General features: G+C 43.0%; 1 protein-coding gene across 1 annotated transcript in view; it reads right to left on the reverse strand.

The window, feature by feature from the left end:
- Nucleotides 1-8,752: 8,752 nt before the first annotated feature.
- LOC109891657 (vesicle-associated membrane protein-associated protein B) overlaps nucleotides 8,753-26,065 on the reverse strand; it is a 36,467-nt gene continuing 19,154 nt past the window's right edge. Inside the window, exons 3-6 of the mRNA XM_031825700.1 lie at nucleotides 20,573-20,676; nucleotides 15,140-15,220; nucleotides 11,856-12,038; nucleotides 8,753-10,377 (exon numbers count right to left, since the gene is read on the reverse strand). Of these exons, the coding sequence (XP_031681560.1) occupies nucleotides 10,219-10,377; nucleotides 11,856-12,038; nucleotides 15,140-15,220; nucleotides 20,573-20,676 (527 nt within the window). The 3' untranslated portion in view covers nucleotides 8,753-10,218. The remainder of the gene's footprint in view (nucleotides 10,378-11,855; nucleotides 12,039-15,139; nucleotides 15,221-20,572; nucleotides 20,677-26,065) is intronic.

A 26,065-nucleotide genomic window follows, 5' to 3' on the forward strand; every position in this document is an offset into this window, starting at 1 on the left:
TCAGCATGTTACAGTGATGATTATCATTTTGGATTGGTAGTTGACCATTTCTATTATTTTTAAGTCTGCATTGGCATAATAAAATAGGAAAAGACTGAGGTTGTTCTGTGAAAGAACGGACGAAAGATTGAAGCTGGGCTTCGGTGGTGCAGTCATAAAAAGTCCAAGAGGAGAAGATCCATATGAGTCACTTTCAAAGGCAACATACTGTTCAGATTAACTCCTCTCATAATAGTGATGGTGGCTGCTAGACCCATGAGGTCATCGTTCGGGTTTGAGCAAGTGTACTCCAGGCTTGGATTGAAAATCTAACGAAAAACCAAGAGGGAGAGAAAAAAAGACGGAAAATGACTGGCATTTATCAGAACACTAATGTGCAGGATTGTCATTTAATGGACTCTAAAGCCTCCTAAATCCATGTTACACAATTGGGCCAATAACAACACATTGATCCACCATGGTTATGTTCCAGGATGGCTAGGAGGAGAGCAGTGATGACTGAGGAAGGCTGGGGAACGACCACTTTTTATAGTCTGTTTGCGGTTTCTGTTGCGCGCCATAAAAGCTGAGCGTCAGGCAAGGGCGAATTACAGGGTAACCTGTTTGCAATCAAGCCAGTGGCTCGTTAAAGGCATCCGTTAAAAGTAAATTATAAAAGTGCTTTTTACTGCTCCCTATTTCGTGAAAGCGACTCCTTCCAGGGACATGCGTTGTTGCGTGCCAATTTGTCTGCGGAGTTAATTGAATGGGCTGTTCGTTGAGCAGTTGACTTTGGACGAACGTTTAGCCAGTGAGTTCTGTTAGCAAAATCAGAACCAAACCATTGTAGTGCCATTGTACCTGATGCACAATGCTAATCTAAATATGTGCTCAGACATTCAATTATCTGGAGAGCTTCACCAACTGTGGGAAAGTCTGGATTCTGAAGTGGGGTCTCCGAAAAGTGTCATACTTCGTGCAGGAAAAGAATGATCCGTAAAATAACTAGAAAGAAGGCAAGCCAAACATGCTGAGAAAGGTTTCCTTTCAGCGAAACAGGGTTTCCAAACCTCAGACATTTCGGTGGGTTTGTCTTACTAATGCCCTGTGAGAGAACACTTGATCCAGTCTTTATAATGTACAGTCGTGGCCAAAAGTTTTGAGAATGACACAAATACTATGTTTCACAAAGTCTGCTGCCTCAGTTTGTATGATGGAAATTTGCATATACTCCAGAATGTTATGAAGAGTGATCAGATTAATTGCAATTCATTGCAACGTCCCCTCTTTGCCATGCAAATGAACTGAATCCCCTAAAAACATTTTAACTGCATTTCAGCCCTGACACAAAAGGACCAACTGACATCAGGTCAGTGATTCTCTCGTTAACACAGGTGTGAGTGTTGACGAGGACAAGGCTGGAGATCACACTGTCATGCTGATTGAGTTCGAATAACAGACTGGAAGCTTCAAAAGGAGGGTGGTGCTTGGAATCATTGTTCTTCCTCTGTCAAACATGGTTACCTGCAAGGAAACACGTGCCGTCATCATTGCTTTGCACAAAAAGGGCTTCACAGGCAAGGATGTTGCACCTAAATCAACCATTTATCGGATCATCAAGAACTTCAAGGAGAGCGGTTCAATTATTGTGAAGAATGCTTCAGGGCGCCCAAGAATGTCCAGCAAGCTCCAGGACCGTCTCCTAAAGTTGATTCAGCTGCGGGATCAGGCCGCCACCAGTACAGAGCTTGTTCAGGAATGGCAGCAGGCAGGTGTGAGTGCATCTGCATGCACAGTGAGGCGAAGGCTTTTGGAGGATGGCCTGGTGTCAAGAAGGGCAGCAAAGAAGCCACTTCTCTCCAGGAAAAACATCAGGGACAGACTGATATTCTGCAAAAGGTACAGGGATTGGACTGCTGAGCACTGGAGTTAAGTAATTTTCTCTGATGAATCCCCTTTCTGATTGTTTGGGGCATCCGGAAAAAAGCTTGTCCGGAGAAGACAAGGTGAGCGCTACCATCAGTCCTGTGTCATGCCAACAGTAAAGCATCCTGAGACCATTCATGTGTGGGGTTGCTTCTCAGCCAAGGGAGTGGGCTCCCTCACAATTTTGCCTAAGAACACAGCCATGAATAAAGAATGGTACCAACACATCCTCCGGGAGGCCAAAGTGATAGCTAAGTGGCTCGCCAGAACAAAACATCAATATTTTGGGAAACTCCCCAGACCTTAATCCCATTGAGAATTTGTGGTCAATCCTCAAGAAGTGGGTGGACAAACAAAAACCCACAAATTCTGACAAACTCCAAGCATTGATTATGCAAGAATGGGCTGCCATCGACTGTAGACTACAGAGAAAATGGACAAGGGCCAATGTGCCGAAATAGTTTTTGGAGCATCTCACCTCATCGTATGGATATGGATGGCCGCCTTTACCCCTTCATACGCAACAGAGCCCACACATTAACCCTCGCCACAAAGCCAAACTGGTGAAAAACTTTACATCACTGTTTGTACCCATGACTTCGATAGACTTCCTCTCTCACACTTTTGCTCTCATTTCAAGCTGTTAAGAAAATCCCATAATTTTTTGTGCGCATATGAGTTAAAAACATCAGCTGCACTTCAGCTTCTCTGGCTCTGAGAATGCATCGCTATTATAAAATGTTAACTTCTTTCCTTGTCGAAACAAATGACGTGCTGTGTACGACCACAGATCTGCTGCATTATGGGTACTGTACTGGTGCCTCATCAGCTGCCAGGAACAAGGGCCTGTATATCATGACCTAATGTTAATCTGAAAAAATTGTGGAAAAATCCTCATTAAGTTACTTTGAACCAACCTATTAGATCCCACTAGTCAACAGCCAGTTATGTTGTCTCCCATTGAGAAACAAGATAAACATTTTGTGGATGGAAGGTACCCTAAAACAGCTACTGTTTCTATTGGCGATGCTCTAAATCACAACATCTGCTTCGAAGAGCCATCACAATGTTACTGGAAAAGCTTCAGCAGTTATTGTTCTCCCTCGCCCTAAAAAAGACGCAATGTGTGCTAGTTGTCATGACTCCAACAGATCTGGCATACTCCTGCTTTCAAATCCTATTCAGACAGTAATGGTCCCATGTATCAACATTGTAACATGGTCTTTGCATATTTACAGGTTGAAATGGGTTGCATGCAATCGGCTTCCTCGTCAGACAAATATTTCTGGCTTGAGGGCCATTAAAAATGTTCGGGGGTTACACTTATGTCTGCAAAGGACAACAAATAAAATCGAAACATACGCTGTTGCTTGTTACTTGTTGCGCAAACTGTTAGAAGCAGGAAGGTGGATTGTTTTTCCTCATGTACTTGAACAAGTTACAAACAATGGTCCGCACATTGCCAATACTAATTATGGCATACAGTTAACACCAAGAAGCCTATTTGATGGTGAATAACTGTGCTTGATGCATAGTTTAATGTAGTGCACTTGGACAGTTAATGTTTTATTTGGTTTTTTTTTACTTGGAAACTCAGCCAGACCTCAGTTTTATTGAAAATACCTCAATGAGTACCAGATTCATTAAAATAAAGAGGTGATTGAGCTAGACACTAGCACATTACAGGCTGCTGCCTATATACATAGACTTGAAATCACTGGCCACTTTAATAAATGGAACACTAGTCACTTTAATAATGTTTACATATACCCAACTCATATGTATATACTGCATCCTATACTATTCTACTGTATCTTATTCTATGCCGCTCTGACATTGCTCATCCATATATTTTTATATTCTTAACTCCATTCCTTTACTAGATTTCTGTCTATTGGGTATATGTTGTGTAATTGTTAGATATTACTGCACTGTCGGAGCTAGAAGCACAAGCATTTCGCTACACTCGCAATAACATCTGCTAAACACCTGTATGTGACCAATCAAATTTGATTTGACTTGACAGTTGTTGGATTAAAGTCACAACCCTCAATCAAAAGGGGGAGGACAACATTTAAACTGGAGCACAAGTGAATACAGTCCTGACCTGTGACACCTTCACATTGTCTCATCCTACAGTGGATTCTGTTTCTAGGAGGACAGTTACATCTGCACAATCTCTCCTGTGACAGACATTGATTTGAATATAAATTGAGTCAGCTAGCTACGTAGAGTGACATTTGCTGATATGGGTTCAAACATCAGCACAACCTAATTTAGGATTGAATTAATTCAGGCCTAAAAGGCAACGTAGCCATAGACAGGCACTTTCTGGAACTCACTTTGTCAGTGTCTGCCAGCATTCAACTTAACTTATTACACATTTTGTTGTGTTACAGCCTGAATTCAAATTTGATTCAATATAAATTTTTTCACCAATACCCCATAATGACAAAGTAAAAACATGTTTTTAGAAATGTTTGCAAATTTATTTAAAATTAAATACAGAAATATCTAATTTACATAAATATTAAAATACCCGAATCAATGCTTTATAGAAGTACCTTTGGCAGCGAGTACAGCTTTGCGTTGTCTTGGGTACGTCTGTATCAGCTTTGCACATCTGGATTTGGGGATTTCTTCCGTTCTTCCCTGTATATTAAATTAGATGGGAGGGGTGGTGAACAGCAATCTTCAAGTCCTTCCACAGATTTTCAATTGGATTCAAGTCTGGGCTTTGGCCGGGCCACTCAAAGACTTTCACATTCTTATTCTGAAGCCATCCCAGCATTGCTTTGGCTGTATGGTTGGGGTCATTGTCCTGTAGGAAGGTAAAATTGTCACCACAGTCTAAGGTAATTTACACTTTGAAGCAGGTTCTTATCAAGGATTTGCCTATTTTTGGTTCCATTCATTGGTCCCTCTATCTTTACTTGTCTCCCAGTTCCTGCTGCTGAAAAGCATCCCCATAGCATGATGCTGCCACCACCATGCTTCACAGTAGGGATTGTGTTAGATGGGTGATGAGCTGTGCCTGGTTTCCTACAAACATGGCACTTTGCATTTAGGCCAAAGTGCTACCCTTTTGTCTTATCAGACCAGTCTTTTGCCTTATGCTCCGAATCGTCCATGTGCCTTTTTGCAAACTCCAGGCGTGCTGTCATGTACCTTTTTCTCAGGAGTGTCTTCCGTCTGGCCACTCTCCCATAAAGCCCAGATTGGTGAAGTGCTGTAGAGACTGTTGTCCACCAGGCAGGTTCTCGACCAAGGAAGTTCTGTCAGAGTGGTCATTGGGTTCTTGGTCACCACCCTGACCATTATCCTTCTTTCCCGGTTGCTCAATTTGGTCGGACACAAGCTCTAGGTAGTCTCGGTAGTTCCATATTTTTACAATTTCCACACTCTAGAAGTTTTTTTATAACCATCCCCATATACATGCCTCAACACAATTCTCAGCAATCTACAGACAGTTTATTGTACTTCATGGTATAGTTTCTGCTTGAATGTGCACGACAACTGTAGGGACCTTATATAGACAGGTGTGTTTCTTTAAATCATGTCCAAATAATTGAATTGGCCACAGGTGGACTCCAATCACATTGTAGCAACATCCAGGATGATCAAAGGGAATTGGATACACCTGAGCTCAATTTGGAGTGTCATAGCAAAGGGGTGTAAATACTTATGTAAATTAGATATTTCTCCACTTAATTTTCAATACATTTGCAAAAAATTCCAATGTTTTGACTTTGTCAATAATACAGTAGGTTATGCTCAGTCACACGTATTGTGTGTAGATGGGTGAGAGATAAAAATATATACATATATATATTGACTATTTTGAATTGAGTCTGTAACAGAACAAAATGTAGAATAGGTCAATGTGTATGAATACTTTCTGAAGGCCTTGTATGTACACTACAGACACAATTGGAACCAATCCAGTCAAGGGCCAAAACTCAAACACGTAACATCTAATGTGGTTTTCCTGTGGTCACTGTGGAGTAAAAAACATCTTTAGAGTTTCATCCACCAGACTATAGGTCTGTGAAGAGAATGATTGGAAACCATCCATTTCCTCATAAATCTCTATGACAAGTCTTCTGGTGTAAATTCCTCCTTCCTTAAGTGTATATAAAGATTCCCGATGGAAAATTGGCACACGTCAACACACGGTGTCAATGCATAGGGTATTTCTGAGTTGACCCGTTTCCAGGTGTGTCGGATAGGGTCGATTATCATTATCACAGTTTTGAGAACATTCCATTGCTATTTTTCTTGGAAATGACAATTCCCTAGCTGAATCGAAAAATGTAAATGAATATGGGGGTCATTTCCACAACAGTGCCTCTAGATGTACAGTATCTAGGCCCCACCAACTTAAACACCACAGTTCCTACTGACATCAGGTGCACATCAGGAGGTCAAACCAAAACCTGAAGTGCTGACAGAACATTTACAGGGTGTTAAAGATACAATAACATGAATAAAACAACTTCTCATTTAACACCACGACACATTGAAAGCCAATTACCAGATGGAAACATCATTTTCAACGTAAAAAAAAACAAACATTGCAAGAACCACAGCCAAATAAAGCAAACCATCTATAGCTAATGTAGCAGCAGATGTCAGTGGAGATGTATTGGCTGTGAGGGGAATGCTAATTTCAGATGCTGACATTTCCCTCTCCATTATTTAATCTAGACATGTGAAAGTAGTGACATCCAACTAAGTCCCTCTTCCCTCGGACACGGTGATGAGCTTGGACACGGTGATGAGCTCGGACACGGTGATGAGCTCGGACACGGTGATGAGCTCGGACACGGTGATGAGCTCGGACACGGTGATGAGCTCGGACACGGTGATGAGCTCGGACACGGTGATGAGCTCGGACACTGTGATGAGCTCGGACACGGTGATGAGCTCGGACACGGTGATGAGCTCGGACGCGGTGATGAGCTCGGACGCGGTGATGAGCTCGGACGCGGTGATGAGCTCGGACACGGTGATGAGCTCGGACATGGTGATGAGCTCGGACACGGTGATGAGCTCGGACACGGTGATGAGCTCGGACACTGTGATGAGCTCGGACACGGTGATGAGCTTGGACACGGTGATGAGCTCGGACACGGTGATGAGCTCGGACACTGTGATGAGCTCGGACGCGGTGATGAGCTCGGACACGGTGATGAGCTCGGACACGGTGATGAGCTTGGACATGGTGATGAGCTTTTTACAGCTTGACACTTTGTAAAGTAGATGAAACCGGTCAACAAAGCTGCCGGCTTTCTCAGTCAGAGGATGAAAAATGGAATTGTTTTCCGGACCGGTATGTTGAACAAAGAGGAAATTACTTCACACAGAATTAGGTAGGGTCTTTATTCATTTAAATTATTAAGATGCTACATAGTCCATCAAGGTTTAACACCATAGACTGACTACTTGACTAGGAATAGGAATTTTTCTTAGACTTATTTATATACATACAAAACAGTTGCCGACTGCTTACATGGAGCACGATGGTAGACAGGTCAATTTGAGTGTTTTCACAACCATTGGGACAGAGTAGCTCAGCTCAGACCTGTTCTGCCCTCCCTCTAAGCAGTCATGCTTCACACACACATAGATACAGGAGGTTATGCTCAGTCCCACATAGATACAGTAGGTTACTCTCAGTCACACGTAGATACAGTAGGTTACGCTGTCACACGTAGATACAGTAGGTTACGCTCAGTCACACGTAGATACAGTAGGTTACGCTCATTCACATGTAGATACAGTAGGTTACGCTCAGTCACAGGTAGATACAGTAGGTTACGCTCAGTCACACGTAGATACAGTAGGTTACGCTCAGTCACACGTAGATACAGTAGGTTACTCTCAGTCCCACGTAGATACAGTAGGTTACTCTCAGTCCCACGTAGATACAGTAGGTTACGCTCAGTCACACGTAGATACAGTAGGTTATGCTCAGTCACAGGTAGATACAGTAGGTTACTCTCAGTCACAGGTAGATACAGTAGGTTACGCTCAGTCACACGTAGATACAGTAGGTTACTCTCAGTCACACGTAGATACAGTAGGTTACTCTCAGTCACATGTAGATACAGGAGGTTACTCTCAGTCCCACGTAGATACAGTAGGTTACGCTCAGTCACACGTAGATACAGTAGGTTACGCTCAGTCACAGGTAGATACAGTAGGTTACTCTCAGTCACAGGTAGATACAGTAGGTTACGCTCAGTCACACGTAGATACAGTAGGTTACTCTCAGTCACACGTAGATACAGTAGGTTACTCTCAGTCACACGTAGATACAGGAGGTTATGCTCAGTCACACATAGATACAGTAGGTTACGCTCATTCACATGTAGATACAGTAGGTTACACTCAGTCACACGTAGATACAGTAGGTTACGCTCATTCACACGTAGATACAGTAGGTTACACAGTCACACGTAGATACAGTAGGTTACGCTCAGTCACATGTAGATACAGTATGTTACACAGTCACACGTAGATACAGTAGGTTATGCTCAGTCACACAGATACAGTAGGTTATGCTCAGTCACACAGATACAGTAGGTTATGCTCAGTCACACGTAGATACAGTAGGTTATGCTCACTCACACGTAGATACAGTAGGTTATGCTCAGTCACACGTAGATACAGTAGGTTACTTTCTCCCTCGCTCTTTCCTCAAATCCATACTTCCATCGGCAAGTTATTTTTTGTTATCCATAATCTGCGACAGTGAGATGAAAGAAATTGAGTGTATTGCATTTTTGACATGAATCCCATTAAGGACAAAGCAATCAAAAACAGTAGGGACAAACACAAAAGGCAGAATGGTCCCTTCAGGATATAGTTTAGTATGTTTTAGTTTTCTCGTGAGTTAAATGCAGAGACACGTCAACTAACAAAACAGTTACATTGATAGATACTGGGAAAAAAACATTCTTGAGAATATAGTGCATTAAAATGAACATGAGTGCAGTGATAACTATAACGGTGAAACAAACAGACAAAGATCCAAAACTATCGATGCTGACCGTAGTGGGGTGCATGAAGCCAATGACCATACAGTTGGAGAAATGTTCTTTAAGAGTTACGTGACAGTCACAGCATGGTGAACGGACAGCATAAACCATTTAAATGACAGTTCTGCCTGACAGATCAACAAATGTACAGCTTGGAGAAGAAAAAAGAAAACCGACAAAATCTCAACAAAACTCACTTCTACAAGTACCTTTCCTCATTCCCTCTCTCCCTTCTTTCCTTCCAGAATAACGTGCTAATAACAGTCACAAAGTAAGTAGGCTATTCAGTGACTCAGTCCCAACCCATCCGGAGTTCATTTAGCTGCATACATTTTTTAATAATACCTCAAACCCTAAAAACAAAATAAAACGTTATCACAAAAAAGAAAAGAAAAGAAAAAGAAATGAAAAGGGGGAAAAAAAATCTGACGGTTGAGTTGAGAAAATCTAAGGCTGAAAAGAAACATCACAATGATGAAAGCAATTCAATTAAATTTAAAATGTCCCAAAAAATGCAACGCTCTTTAGTGGACGCATGCAATCAAGAATATACTGCCAACTCAGGTATTTATGATCAAAAGGGGGGAAATGTTCTAGCTTGGAAAAACAGAGAATGGGGAGACGGAGGAGGGGGTTGTTGTGTCGATTAAGGATGTTCCCCAATCACAGAGGAGACGGTCTATACAAAGCCTTTGATTGGAAGAGTCAGTTTGGTTGACAGTAGCCCTGTGCATAATCCCATCTACTTCCTGAAGCCTCTCTGTCAATCATGTTGTAAAGGAGGTGAGACAAAAAGAGTGCTGCCCACCTGGTATTACTTTAATCCAGGGTACTATGGATTCACTACACAGAGTATGCCTACGGCCTGTGGCCACTTGTGAAAATAAATGACAATCCGTGAAAACATTCATTCACACAACGCAAACTGACTCAATCGCAAGCCCCCCCCCCCCCCCCGGTGTTTAGAAAATCCTTCACTTCAATGACTATCAAAGATCTGCATTTTACTCCCTCCTACTGTATCTGTGGCATAGGCCAGAATGATTATGTTATGATTAAAGAGATCTTGTAACAAGTTGTTGTTGTTTTTTCTCTTGTTGGTTTGTTCATAACATGGAATTTTGATTTGTATCTTTTTTTATTTGTACATAAAGGAACGATTCAAAACTACCCCATTGATATGGCATTTCTGAATAAAAAAAATCCCAAATCCGTTTGTTTCAATCCCCCGAAAGCATGCGGTTGGCCGTCTCTCGCTCGCCGCTTGCTCTTACAAGACCAACTTGCCGATGATGACTCCGACCACGAAGAAGAGCACGATGAGGGCCACTGTGCGCAGGCTCAGCCCCTCCTCCTTCACCATGGAGTGGGAGGAGTGCTGGGAGGAGGACAACACATTGCTCTTCCTCATCCGCAGGCCATCGTCTTCCTGGATGGGGTGGTGAAACCAAAAGAGAGTGAGAGGAGGAGAAAGATGAAATAGGAACAGAGAGAGAGGGTGAAGAGATAGAGAAAGAGAGAAAAGAGAGGGATAGAGAGGGGAGTGGGATAGATATGGAGAGAAGAGAAAGAGAGAGGGATAGATATGAGAGGAAAGGAAAAAGAGAAAGAGGGGGGAGAGGGATAGATATGGTGAAAGAGAGAGAAAGGGGGGGAAAATTACCATCAGTATTATCCACATCCCTCAGTCAAAGATAGGTAATGTCATTTATTCAGTCAAAGATAGGTAATGTCATTTATTCAGTCAAAGATAGGTCATGTCATTTATTCAGTCAAAGATAGGTCATGTCATTTATTCAGTCAAAGATAGGTCATGTCATTTATTCAGTCAAAGATAGGTCATGTCATTTATTCAGTCAAAGATAGGTCATGTCATTTATTCAGTCAAAGATAGGTCATGTCATTTATTCAGTCAAAGATAGGTCATGTCATTTATTCAGTCAAAGATAGGTAATGTCATTTATTCAGTCAAAGATAGGTAATGTCATTTATTCAGTCAAAGATAGGTAATGTCGTCCATTCATTCAAAGGGGATGTGTAAATCATCTAAACCCCCTCAGGACTCCACCAGGCGCCAGCTTTTAACACACTTCATTTCCCAACAGCGGGTGGGCGGGCTCTGTTAGTGTTATCTGGATCCAGGGATGGGAGTGGCCAAAAGCAATTCCGCCTCTGGCACTACTTAAAGGGGAGGTGGCAGGCCAGCGGGTGGCGTGCTGCTCTTGAAAGGGGAAATCTGTGGCGGGTGGCATGATGCTCTTTAAAAGGGGAAATCTGGGGCTGCTACATCCATTTTTTAAATTTAAAATGAATGATTTACACTGAGTGTATAAAACATTAGGAACACCTTCAGTGCACTCCCTTTTGCCTTAAGAACAACCTCAAATCGACAGGATATGGACACTACAAGGTGTCGAAAGCATTCCACAGGGATGTTGGCCCAAGTTGACTCCAATGCTTCCCACAGTTGGGTTAAGTTGGCTGGATAATGAATATCCTTTGGGTGGTGAACCATTCTTGACACACACAGGGAAACTGTTGAGCGTGAAAAACCCAGCAGCGTTGCAGTTCTTGAAACAAACCGGTACGCCTGGTCCGTACTGTACTACCATACCCCGTTCAAAGGCACTTCAATCTATTGTCTTGCCCATTCACCCTCTGAATGGTACACATACACAATCCATGTCTCAGTTGTCTCAAGGCTTAAAAATCATCCTTTAACCCGTCTCCTCCCTTTCATCTACACTGATTGAAGTGGATTTAACAAGTGACATCATCAAGGGATCATAGCTTTCACCTGGTCAGGCTATGCCATGGAAAGAGCACCATTCTTAATGTTTTGTCCACTCAGTGTATAGCCATTGACTGAGTCCTTGATTGAATCCCAGACATCTCCTTGGTTCTCACCCTGATCTGCTTGTTCTCTTCCCGTAGCCGCTGTGCCTCCGTCTGCAACCTCTTACACTCCTCCATGACCTTCTTGACCTCGCCGTCGTCCAGGGTGGAGCTCATGGACTTCATGGACAGTGTGGAGGACTCTGACTTGAGCAGGTTGGACGACATCATCTTGTTGGCATCCGGGTCTTGGTGCTGTCGGTGAAGAGGCGGGAAGAGGGAGAGAGGGCTTAGGTTTATTTCAACATCTTGGTACATATGCAGAAACATACCTCAAAGGTAATGTCACAATAAGGAATCAATATGGAGAAAGTGAATGTTGGTAACTTGTTCTGCTGCAGGCCTGGCTGGTAGTGATTGCAGTCATGTCGTACACTAAGAGAGAGGCAGGCGAGTGCAGTCAAACATGCACGCACGCATGCACACACACACACACAGACACACACACAGACACACTCCCCCAATCCCAATACTTCCAAAAAGAGACGCAAAAGCTGGTTTCCATTTTCACTCCCAACTACGTGGCACGACGATGCTGTTGCTTCCAGCCATATATCTCGCTGATCATAATTAACAAAAACAACAACGGCCCATTTTCCCTGTGGCTTTGTTTATGGGGCTCATATTTTCTGCTCATCCCGGGGGAAGTGATCTTCTACCATCTGTGTGTGCTTTGCAGAGTAATTGCAACAATAATAAACTGTGTGAAAAGTGGGGAGTGTGGCCCAGGGAACTATTGTTATGGCTGGGGCTATGGCTGGGGCTATGGTTATGGCTGGGGTTATGGTTATGGCTGGGGCTATGGCTAAGGCTGGGGTTATGGCTATGGCTGGGGTTATGGCTGGGGCTATGGCTAAGGCTGGGGTTATGGCTGGGGCTATGGCTAAGGCTGGGGTTATGGCTGGGGTTATGGTTATGGCTGGGGCTATGGCTAAGGCTGGGGTTATGGCTGGGGCTATGGTTATGACTGGGGCTATGGTTATGGCTGGGGTTATGGTTATGGCTGGGGCTATGGTTATGGTTATGGCTGGGGCTATGGTTATGGCTGGGGCTATGGTTATGACTGGGGCTATGGCTGGGGCTATGGTTACGACTGGGGTTATGGTTATGGCTGGGGCTATGGTTACGACTGGGGTTATGGTTACGACTGGGGTTATGGTTACGACTGGGGTTATGGTTATGGCTGGGGCTATGGTTATGGCTGGGGCTATGGTTATGACTGGGGTTATGGTTATGGCTGGGGCTATGGTTATGGCTGGGACTATGGCTGGGGTTATGGTTATGGCTGGGGCTATGGCTAAGGCTGGGGCTTTGGCTAAGGCTGGGATTATGGCTGGGGCTATGGCTGAGGTGATGGCTAAGGCTGGTGCTATGGCTGAGGTGATGGCTAAGGCTGGGGCTATGGCTGGGGCTATGGCTAAGGCTGGGGCTATGGCTGGTGTTATGGCTGGGGCTATGGCTAAGGCTAGGGCTATAGCTGGGGCTATAGCTAAGGCTGGGGCTAAGGCTGGGGTTATAGCTGGGGCTATGTCTGGGGTTGGGGCTGGTGCTATGCCTGGGGCTATGTCTGGGGTTATGGCTGGGGCTATGGTTATGGCTATGGCTGGGGTTATGGCTGGGGTTATGGCTGGGGCTGGGGTTATGGCTGGGGCTATGGCTGGGGTTATGGCTGGGGCTATGGCTGGGGCTATGGCTGGGGTTATGGCTGGGGCTATGGCTGGGGTTATGGCTGGGGCTATGGCTGGGGCTATGGCTGGGGCTATGGCTGGGGCTATGGCTATGGCTGGGGTTATGGCTGGGGCTGGGGTTATGGCTGGGGATGGGGTTATGGCTGGGGCTATGGCTATGGCTGGGGTTATGGCTGTGGCTATGGCTGGGGTTATGGCTGGGGCTATGGCTGGGGTTATGGCTGGGGCTATGGCTGGGGTTATGGCTGGGGCTATGGCTAGGGTTATGGCTGGGGTTATGGCTGGGGCTATGGCTGGGGTTATGGCTGTGGCTATGGCTGGGGCTATGGCTGGGGCTATGGCTGGGGCTATGGCTGGGGTTATGGCTGGGGTTGTGGCTGGGGCTATGGCTGGGGCTATGGCTGGGGCTATGGCTGGGGCTATGGCTGGGGCTATGGCTATGGCTATGGCTGGGGCTATGGCTGGGGCTATGGCTGGGGTTATGGCTGGGGTTATGGCTGGGGCTATGGCTGGGGTTATGGCTGGGGCTATGGCTGGGGCTATGGCTGGGGTTATGGCTGGGGCTATGGCTGGGGTTATGGCAAGACAAGGGGAGCTCTGTCTCCACTCCTGATGACAGGGATTTTCTCCACAGGGATTTTCTCTACTAAATCACTTGAGTTTTAGAGACGTGTAACGGATGAGACGGAGCGACAGGGAAAGAAAAATACGTGTGTGTGAGAAAAACAAGGAAGAGGGAAGATGACAGTAGATGGTAAATATGCAGTTGAAAAAAATCTGGTTGAGAGAACGGCAAGAGTGTGCAACACTGTCATCAAGGCAAAGGGTGGCTACTTCTAAAATATATTTAGATTTAAAAAAAAAAACTTTTTAGGTTACTTCATGATTCCATTTGTGTTATTTCATAGTTTTGACGTCTTCACTATTATTCTACAACATAGTCCAAACTTTTTAATGGTACTTTACATTTTAAGTTTGTTCACAGACTGTATTTAACGGCAATGAAATATTTTAGGCTGAAATGATCGCCAACTCCCGATTGTTCACTATGTCCCCTAAATCAGTAAGGCACATTCCGTCATATGATGTGGGAGTGTCATGCAGTTAAATGATTCTGGGACAAAGTTACAAAATTAATTTCAAAATTATTACTGACAAAATATTGGTTCTCTCTCTCTCTCTCCCATTTAACCAGTTACTATTAGAATCTCTGGATGTTATGGGGGGAGTCTCAGGAGATGGATGGGTGGGAGGGGGGACTGACAAGCAACCTCGGTTGCTGGGTGGGATGGGTGGCATGCTTTCTTCGGGTCGGGGAGGTCGGCTAGGCGGGGTGGGAAACATGCTTTCCGGGTGGGGAGGGTGGAAGGAGACTTAATAATTTTGACCCCTACCTTATTGAGAAAAAAAAAAAGACCTGTTTAACAAAATCAATTCTCTGACAAATTGTATTAGTGTAAAATAATATAAATTCCCCATTTATTTGAGCATACAATACAGCTCAGTAGTTGAATTATGTATTTTATAGTAGGCTGTCAAATTTTTTTTTGGGGGGGGGCAACTATATAAATATTGCAAGAGAGAAGTAATAAGTCTCTATGAACCCACCGTTTTCTCGTTCTCCGCCGGCAGCTCAAAGACACACCTCAGTTTGGAGTCCATCAGCTCTTCTGGCTTTGCCTCCTTCCACTGCAGAGAGAGAGGGAGAGACCACAGCCAACAATTATGAGCCCAAGACCGGGGAAAGCAAACTGGACAGTGGTTTACCGGCAGTGAGATTTGTTCCCCCATTGTCTTCCTCCTCCACTTGTGTGAAGTGTTTATCAAACCTTTCTGTTCTGTCACAATCAAGAGGCTTCAGACTCGGCAGTGTTTTGTTTTTCACTAGGTTTGGGCGGTATCCATACTTTCATACTGTCCTTGTGTCATCCCCGAGTATGCGGTATTACAGGCACTGAACATAAGGTTGCTATTTAAAAAAACGCAAAAGACCCCACTGAGTCTCTGTAATCCAAAGGTTAGCAATGCTAACGCGTACATATAAGAATTACACTGGGGATTGTTAGCGAATTGCTAATGAGCACATGCAAACATTTTATACAGGACAGACATCCCAGCTCATAAACATGTAACAAGAAAATGCTACTCACAGTTTTCTGCACAAAACTGATCTTACACAGAGAGGATCTTGATCCAGGTTGGAATTCTCTGCTGTTATCAAGAAAAGCTAACCACTTGGATAACTAGCTACTAAGTTAGCAAACCAAATGCACAACTGCAATTTAGACATAGTTAACTTAATAGTTAAGATATCTGTCTGGAAATTATTTAGTTGTGAAGTGTTTCCAGATCATTGCATGCTGCACAACAGTGAGAGTGGCACATGAACAGGGTGGGGTCAAGTCCATTTAAATTCCAGTCAATTCAGCAAGTACAATGAATTCCAAACTTTAATTCCAATGCCTTTCAATGAGGAAAATCTGGAATTGGAATTTGGTTTACTTCCTGAATTGACAGGAACTGAAATGGAATTGATCCCCAACCCTGCTCACGAGGCACGGGTCTCTCGTCGTTGTGCGCTTGGAAACAAACAACGTGATGGCTCAGCTGTTTCAGGGAACTACTGGTAAGCTTCATAATGAAAAATAATCTAACACATAAATTGAAGAACGCGATCTGCTTTATTTCATAACCGAGTGCCCAAGTTGACTGCAGATATTTACTTTAAAAAATCTAAATAAATATGACAATTAAATAAAAAACTGAAAATAGTTGTAAAGGTATTGAAAATCATCCCGTGGGTATTTTAAAAATACCCCAGAAAACAGTATACCGCCCAAACCTATTTCTCACCTATCCCAAGTGTGTGTTCCTATGTGTGTGTCTCAATTGTAATAGCAAACCAAATTCTCAAGAGTCCTGTCACTGCAGGGAAAGCACACAAGAGACCACTTAGGCCTACTTCCGCACGCAAACAAGACCGAGAGAGAAGCAGAAAGAGAGAGAGAGAAACAGAAAGCGAGAGAAACAGAAAGTGAGAGAAATAGAAACAGAAAGAGAGTGAAACAGAAAGAGAGTGAAACAGAAAGAGAGAGAAACAGAAAGAGAGAGAAACAGAAAGAGAGTGAAACAGATAGAGAGAGTGAAACAGAAAGCAGTGACAGTGGAACAAATGTTTGTAAGGCTTGTTGGTCCTCAATCAAGCTGTGGGCCTAGCCTGGGTTCTTTGTCATCATCTTCCTCAGGGTGTGTGACCCTTGGCCTAGACTGATTTATGGATTTTGTGGTATTCAAAGCATGTGTGTGTGTGCGCGCGCTAGGGGTGATTGTCAGGTATGCATGATATATTAGTCATATCTGTATCGGCAGATAAATGTTAGGTAAGTTTTAAGTTCCAAAGTTTATTTGCCATATGCACAGGATAGAACAGGTGTAAAACAGTACAGTGACATTCTTACCTTGAGACCTCTTTCCAACAATTCAGTGATAATAATAATAATAATAATAATAATAATAATAATAATAACAACAACAACAACAACAACAACAACAACAACAACAACAACAACAACAACAACAAAAAAAAATATATATATATATAAAAAAACTACAATGGGAGTTAAAGACACACGCGAATGCAAGTATATACAGGTCAGTGTCAGTACCTTAATCAATGTGCAGGGGTACTGGAGTGGTGTGTTTACACATAAAAAGTGACTGGTAGTAGGATATACATGTAAACAGGGCTGAAAAGTGACTGGTAGTAGGATATACATGTAAACAGGTGCAGTGACCAGTAGCAGGATATACATGTAAACATGGCTGAAAAGTGGCTGGTAGAAGGATATACATGTAAACAGGTGCAGTGACCAGTAGCAGGATATACATGTAAACATGGCTGAAAAGTGGCTGGTAGAAGGATATACATGTAAACAGGGCTGAAAGGTGACTGGTAGTAGGATATACATGTAAACAGGGCTGAAAGGTGACTGGTAGAAGGATATACATGTAAACATGGCTGAAAAGTGACTGGTAGTAGGATATACATGTAAACATGGCTGAAAAGTGACTGGTAGTAGGATATACATGTAAACATGGCTGAAAAGTGACTGGTAGAAGGATATACATGTAAACATGGCTGAAAAGTGACTGGTAGAAGGATATACATGTAAACATGGCTGAAAAGTGACTGGTAGAAGGATATACATGTAAACATGGCTGAAAAGTGACTGGTAGAAGGATATACATGTAAACATGGCTGAAAAGTGACTGGTAGAAGGATATACATGTAAACAGGGCTGAAAAGTGACTGGTAGAAGGATATACATATGTAAACATGGCTGAAAAGTGACTGGTAGAAGGATATACATGTAAACAGGGCTGAAAAGTGACTGGTAGAAGGATATACATGTAAACATGGCTGAAAAGTGACTGGTAGTAGGATATACATGTAAACATGGCTGAAAAGTGACTGGTAGTAGGATATACATGTAAACAGGGCTGAAAAGTGACTGGTAGTAGGATATACATGTAAACATGGCTGAAAAGTGACTGGTAGAAGGATATACATGTAAACATGGCTGAAAGGTGACTGGTAGAAGGATATACATGTAAACATGGCTGAAAAGTGACTGGTAGAAGGATATACATGTAAACATGGCTGAAAGGTGACTGGTAGTAGGAATATATAAATGCGTATGGTAATATACTAGTGGTAATATACACTAGCAGTCAGAAGTTTTAGGACACCTACTGATGGGTTTTTATTTTTTACTATTTTCTACATTGTAGGATAATAGTGAAGACATCAAAACTATGAAATAACACATATGGAATCATGTAATATCCCCCCAAAAAGTGTTAAAAAAGTGTTCTCTTTGCTTATTTGAGCTGTTCTTGCCACAATAGGAACTTGGTCTTTTACCAAAAAGGGGTATCATCTGTATACCACCCCTACCTTGTCACAACACAACTGACTGGCTCCAATGCATTAAGAAAGAAACAAATTCCACAAATTCATTTTGAATTGAAATGCATTCCAAGTGACTACCTCATGAAGCTGGTTGAGAGAATGCCAAGAGTGTGCAAAGCTGTCATCAAGGCAAAGGGTGGCTATTTGAAGAATATGAAATATAAAATATATTCTGATTTGTTTAACACTTTTTTGGTTACTACATGATTCCATATGTGCTATTTCATAGTTTTGATGTCTTCACTATTGTTATACAATGTAGAAAATAGTAAAAATAAAGAAAAACCCTTGAATGAGTAGGTGTTTTAAAACTTTGGACCGGTAGTGATACATGTAAACAGGAGTACTAGTGACCAGTAGCAGAATAAATAGATCAATACTATCGGTAATGGAATTGGTAATGGCAATCAATGGACAGCAGCGTAATGGAGCAATACATCTAATCAATAATCATTTTAGCAGCAGTGTAGGTTGTGTATGAGTGGGTAGATGGGCACAGAGTCCGTGTGGAGAGTCTGTGGCAGTAGTTGTTAGCCATTTAACACTCTTATGGTCGGGGGATTGAAGCTGTTTAGGAGTCCATTTTGGTGTCTATTTGTCTGAGCCTTGATGCACTGGTTGCGCCTGCCGGACGGGAGCATGGAGAACAGTCCATGTCGGGGGGCTGGAGACTTTGGCAATTTCTCGTGCCTTTCTCAGATACCGCCTGGCGTGTATGTCCTGGATGGCTGGCGGCTCACCCCCAGTGATGCGCTGGGCCGTCCTACCACCCTCTATAGGGCCCTCTGGTCGAGGGCGGTGCAGTTGCCATACCAGACAGTGATACAACCAGCTCTCGATGGCGCATCAGGATCTGAGGGTCCGTGCCAAATCATTTCAGCCTCCTGAGGGAGAAAAGGGGGTTGACGTGCCTTCTTTACGACTGTACCGGTGTGAGAGAACCATGATAAGTCCTCAGTGATGTGGACACAGAGGAATTTGAAGCTCTTGACCCTCTTCACTGCAGCCCAGTTGATGTGGATGGGGGTGTGCACCCACCCCTATTTCCTGATGTTCACGATCAGCTCCCCACTGGGCACACACTGGTTGAATCAATGTTTTTTTCCCACGTCATTTCAATTAAAATATGTTGAACCAACGTGGAATAGACGTTGAATTGACGTCTGTGCCTTTGTCTTGCTGACGTTGAGTGAGAGGTTGTTGTCCTGGCACCATGCTGCCAGTTCTCTGACCTCCTCCCTGTAGGCTGTCTCATCGCTGTTGGTGATCCCACCACCATCGTGTCGTCAGCAAACTTGATGATGGTGTTGGAGTCGTGCTTAGCCACGCAGTCGTGGGTAAACAGGAAATACAGGAGGGGGCTAAGCACCCACCCCTGGAGGGCCCCCGTGTTGAGGGTCAGCGTGACGGATGTGTTGTTGCCTACCGGCCCGTCAGGAAGTCCAGGATACAGTTGCAGAGGGACGTATTCAGTCCCAGGGTCCTGAGCTTGGTGACAAGATTAGAGGGCACTATGGTGCTGAACGCTGAGCTGTAGTCGAGGAACAGCATTCCCACAGGTATTCCTCTTGTCCAGGTGGGAGAGGGCAGTGTGGAGAGCAATTCAGATTGCCTTGTCTATGGTTCTGTTGGGGCAGTATGCAAATTGGAGTGGGTCTAGCGTGTCTGGGATAATGTAGTTGATGTGTGCCATGACCGGCCTTTCAAAGCACTTCATGATTACAGATGTGAGTGCTGCAGGGTGGTAGTCATTTAGGCATGAAAGCCTTAAGAGTTCTTGGAAACAGGAATGATGGTGGTCAACTTGAGACGTTGGGATATCAGTCATATTGGTATTGTCAGATAATTGTCAGGTAAGCACAATATATTTGTCATCTTGGTATTGGCAGATAATTGTCCGGTATGTACAATATACTAGTCATATCAGCAGATGTGTTCAGGTAAAAATATCTATGCTATAATTAACGGCCCAGATTTCCATATTGGTGCAATTTCTTCTATAGTATGCGTATGTGAGTGAGTGAGTGAGTGAGTGAGTGAGTGAGTGGACGGTGACAGGACACACTCACCACTCCCTCCATGTCTGTCATTTCGGGTGGGGCCAGCATGGACTGCACCATGAACTTGTGTTTGCTTTTCTCGTTGGGGTCGTAGTCGAAAGGCTGCAGCATCACTGGGAGAAGGGCACAGTAGAAAGAAACATAAATATACATACAGAATTATGTTCCTTAGGCACAAAACTGAAGAAATCTGAAAAAGGAGGGGCCTGCTTGGACCTGTCCATTAAGAAACCCTGATTTTCGTTTTGCATTTCAAAATGTTTTGCTCTTGTTTGCCCTGGGTCTATGAGCTTTGGGACAGCAGAGCGTCTCTATAGCGGAGTGGTGCTTATATATGATCCCTTACCAGACAATAGCAAAGTTGTCTGTCACTTGGTCTTCTCTCGCTGTCATTATCCTATAGTTAAGATTACAGCTAGTTTTTTGTTGACTCATAAATCAATTATTCTATTAAGAATCAGGGCAGTCATACAACTTCATTGGTGGGTGAAAAGAATATGACTGTTGAAAATGTGCATGTTCAAAGTCAATGAGCGTTATAGGGATAGTGCGAGATTTTGTCAATTGGATGTCTCTGCGTGCAGTTTGATTGAAGTTGCTAACTTGCGTTAGCGTAATGACTGGTAGTCCATGGGATCAGACTTCCACAAACTCCCATTCATTGCGCTAACGCTAGTTAGCAATCACTCGTGAAACTACCTTCAACTTCAATAAAATGCGTGCTTTTGTCAGCACATTCTCCTAATTCTGTGTTTCAGTTGAAGTACTCTGATTTGAAGGAGATTTATTCACAAGTATTCAAACGATAAACAATGTGGTACCCTATTCCTTTTATAGGGCATAAAGGCTCTGGTCAAAAGTAGTGCACTATAAAGGGAATGGGTTGCCATTTGGGGATGTGATATATTCATGTTACCATGACTGCAAAACATTGACGGATCTACATAACTCCTCACTGATGGCAATTTTTCTAACAGCTTCAATGTTTTTCACTTTAACATTACAAATTGCCCTAATAAAAAACAGGTGTGTCTAAAAATGATTTTACCCATCGTCTCTTCACATCATCCAATCAAGTGTTATTTGATGTCATTCCAATGACCAAAAGGTATTTTCAAGCTGTTCAAATGATTATCATTGTAATCACTTTCATATGTTGGCGTCTCAACTGCTCTGGCAGGGAATAAAATGGGTATTGATGGGTAATCTCCATAGTCATATTCATTACTGTTTTAAGAGGAGCGCGTTTGGACTCAAAGGGGCTGCGCGTTTAACATCAATGCCGACTGTGGGAGTGATTTCGGGGGAGCTATGGCTAACTTTCATTCAAAACAAATGACCTCTTCATTTCAAAGCCAGTGCTAGCGCTCTCAGATGTGGCGAACTAGGACGGCTCTCGTATATGGCACATGCCAATTCTCTCCGGAGTACAAAAAACTTCACAAGTGTTCTTGTATGCCATTACGGCAATCAAGCAAGTTCAATATTGCAAACCAAAAACAGACGGCTGAAACAGATTGACATCCTGTTGCAGTCAGACCCAATTTGCGCAGCCATCCACCCTGGGTCCAAAGGGAAGGAAAACCTGTACGTTCTTGGAGGGTCATTAAATAACCTAAAATAAGTCCCAAATTTGTCAAAAAATATTTTTCAAAACTCACACGCTTTGAATGACATAACTAAACCAGTCCTGACAGCTCCTTTTTATCCTGTGATATATTATGGACAACTTCATATGGGGGGATAACATTCCTAATATTCAGAGAAGTTAATTGTAGTAAAACAGAAAATTATTTGCTTGTTTTTCCTTACTGGTTGTTGATTAAATAGATATATTAGAAGAGGGAGAGTTGGGAGTGCTTAAATGATTGGGTCCCTGGGGACTAAACTATGGAATTATTATCCATATCAACCTCAAAGTCTGCTAGTGGATACATTCACAAAGGAAAGACCGAGGGAGGCCATGACTACTGCTAAATACCACAAGCTACAACTGAGAGAACAAGGGCCTCAAGCACTCTGAAAGCTATAGTGATAGACTGAGAGAAAAAGGGCCCCAAGCACTCTGAAAGCTATAGTGATAGGATTGTATGGTTAGACCTATAGGCTACTTCCAGCATTCCAGCAGAGATTAGTATATACAGTGGGGCAAAAAAGTATTTAGTCAGCCACCAATTGTGCAAGTTCTCCCACTTAAAAAGATGAGAGAGGCCTGAAATTTTCATCATAGGTACACTTCAACTATGACAGACAAAATGAGAAAAAAAATTCCAGAAAATCACATTTTGCCCCACTGTATAGCACTTTTGCCTCTGAAAGTGCCCTTAAACTAAAAAGGGGTCCCCTAAGTGGAAGAAATTGTGCAGAAATTATATTGTTAGCTTAGCTAAGGATTGTGTGGTTTCAAGAGTTAAGAAATTGATTGAATTTCCATTTGTACTGTATAGCAATAATTCATATGCAGTTCAAGAAGAAATATCCAAAACTCTGTAATGTTCCTTAGCCGTTTCTTGAGACACACCATCTCAATGAACCGCTGGTGAGCATTAGAGTTGTGGATATTTCTTCCTTTAAGTAATGTCCCATCCAAATGGAGTGAGATGATTCATTAAGCAACTTCATCACTCTAGATACTGATCTACATCTTGATTGGGAGATTGGATCTCTCACAACAATAATGTGGACCAATAATGTGGACCAATAATGTGTCCTGAGGAAAAAGTTGGCAAAACATTGGCCAGCCATAAGGAAAGGAATTGCCTAAGCTTTTTCTATAGAATGTTGAAATGTCTTGAGGGCTTTAAAACTCCTTCAATTTGTTGACACAAGGCCCCTCTCGGTGCTTTCGAGAGCTCTATAGTTTCTAGGGCTGGGAATTGCCAGGGACCTCACGATACGATATTAGCACGATACTTAGGTGCCGATACGATATGTATTGCAATTCTCACGATTCTATGTGTATTGCGATTCGATACTGCGATTGTATTGTGATTTGATGTTACAAACATATTGCTCACTATATGTCTGTTGCAGAGGGGCAAGAGAGAGACATGAGAAAACAGAAAATTAGTTGGAAATAAAAAGTGTTGAAACCATGTTACAATATGTAACTGTATCGATCCCCCAATCACTAATATTCTGTCATAAAACAGCAGCACAATACCAATCAAGTTGAGCATCTCTGTGGTGTGCGTTTAACATATAACGTTTTGTGGGGGTTAACCTAAGCTTTAAAAGCACAGTGTGTGTCTCCAACTGAGCCTGCAAATGACACATTAGGGATTTTAGATATACTTTGGCAAAGTGTTCCATTTCGGTCTAGGCAAAGTGAATTTCCACATTGCCTTTTGTGCTAATCTGTTTACAATTAGAGAGAAAAGCCTCTGTTGGAGGAGAAGGGCTGTGGCTGTCTGAACCCGGGGTTCTTTGTCGCCCACTACAGATTCCCTTGGTGACTCGAAGTGTGGCCTGAAACTGAATCCAGCCAGTGAAAATAGAGCTGGTGGCAGCAAATAGCCATGTTAGTGGACTCAGGAAACTCTAGCCAGGTCCTGTCTCCCTCAAAGAGCAGTCCCGGGGTGAGAACACAGCTGTTGGTCCAAGGGGGGCAGAGAGAGAACCCCATCTCAAGCCAACAGAATTCATACTATCTGCAGAACTGCCTGGACTTCTCAACTGATTTGACAAAATCCTACTTTACATAAATACCTCCTGTACACATTATTGCTCCAATGATTTGATTCTAAGAGGTGCAGGGATGTCACAATTTTGGCCTTCACCGAGGTGGTCCGGAGGACCACACTGAAAATGGGTTATATTGCCTCGCTGTCACAATCTGCCCAAAAGCATTTCTCTATCCGTCGTTTTTCTATGCTCTCCTACTGTCTAGCTGTTTATTAGTGGGCTTGATGTGGTGAAGAGAATGTATATTACCGCAGGGGTTGCCATTAAGCTCTTAAAGGCTCTTGCCCATCGGACAAGTCCAGTTAATGTTTTACTTTCCCAAAGGTCGTGGTCACTTGCCCCAAAAATGTAAATGGTCTGTTACATGGACAATGGTTAAAATGGCAAGTACCTTTCATTTTAACATTGTTTGAATGCGCCAGCACCCTTATAACAACATTCAAACCCAATTGTTTAAATAACTTGCATGCAATTCTGTAAGGAAGTTCCATTACTTAGACAGACTTCTGTTGAAAAGGGTTAAAGTTACACAGTACCAGTGAAAAGTTTGGACACACCTACTCATTCAAGGGTTTTTCTGTATTTTGACTATTTTCTACATTGTAGAATAATAGTGAAGACATCAAATAGATGAAATAACACATATTGAATCATGTAGTAACCAAACAAATTGTTAAACAAATCAAAATATATTTATATTTGAGATTCTTCAAAGTAGCCACCATTTGCTTTGATGACAGCTTTACACACTCTTTGCATTCTCAACCAGCCTCATGAGGTAGTCACCTGGTATGCATTTCAATTAACATGTGTGCCTTGTTAAAAGTGAATTTGCGGAATTTCTTTCCTTCTTAATGCGTTTGAGACAAATCAGTTGTGTTGTGACAAGGTAGGGGTGGTATACAGAAGATGGCCCTATTTGGTAAAAGACCAAGTCCATATTATGGCAAGAACAGCTCAAATAAGCAAAGAAACGACAGTCCTTCATTACTTTAAGACATGAAGGTCAGTCAGTCTGAAAACTGTCAAGAACTTTGAAGGTTTCTTCAAGTGCAGCCACAAAAACCATCAAGCGCTATGATAAAGTGGCTCTCATGAGGACCGCCACAGGAAAGGAAGACCCAGAGTTACCTCTGCTGCAGAGGATTAGTTCATTAGAGTTACCAGCATCAGAAATTGCAGACCAAATAAATGGTTCAAAGAGTTCAAGTAACAGACACATCTCAACATCAACTGTTCAGGAGACTGTGTGAATCAGGCCTTCATGGTCGAATTGCCACAAAGAAACCACTACTAAGTATCCCCCTTTCCCAATCCCTTGCTAATGGACACCATCCTGTAGCACAAACTCCAAAAAGTTCTGGGACACTAAAGTCCATGGAGAATAAGAGCACCTCCTCCCAGCACTGAGGCTAGGAAACACTGCCACCACTGATACATCTACGATAATCAAGAATTTTAATAAGCATTTTTCTATGGATGGCCATGCTCTCTACCTGGCTACCCCTACCCGGTCAAAAGCTCTGCACCCCCCACAGCAACTTGCCCAAGCTTCCCCCATTTCTCCTTCACCCAAATCCAGATAGCTGATGTTCTGAAAGAGCTGCAAAATCTGGACCCCTACAAATCAGCTGGGCTAGACAATCTGGACCCTCTCTTTCTAAAATTATCCGCCACAATTGTTGCAACCTCTATTACTAGCCTGTTCAAACTCTCTTTCGTATCGTCTGAGATCCCTAAAGATTGGAAAGCTGCCGCGGTCATCCCTCTCATCAATAGGGGAGACACTCCAGACACAAACTGTTACAGACCTATATC

This window comes from Oncorhynchus kisutch, linkage group LG5, assembly GCF_002021735.2.
Source record: "Oncorhynchus kisutch isolate 150728-3 linkage group LG5, Okis_V2, whole genome shotgun sequence".
NCBI classification, from domain to species: domain Eukaryota; kingdom Metazoa; phylum Chordata; class Actinopteri; order Salmoniformes; family Salmonidae; genus Oncorhynchus; species Oncorhynchus kisutch.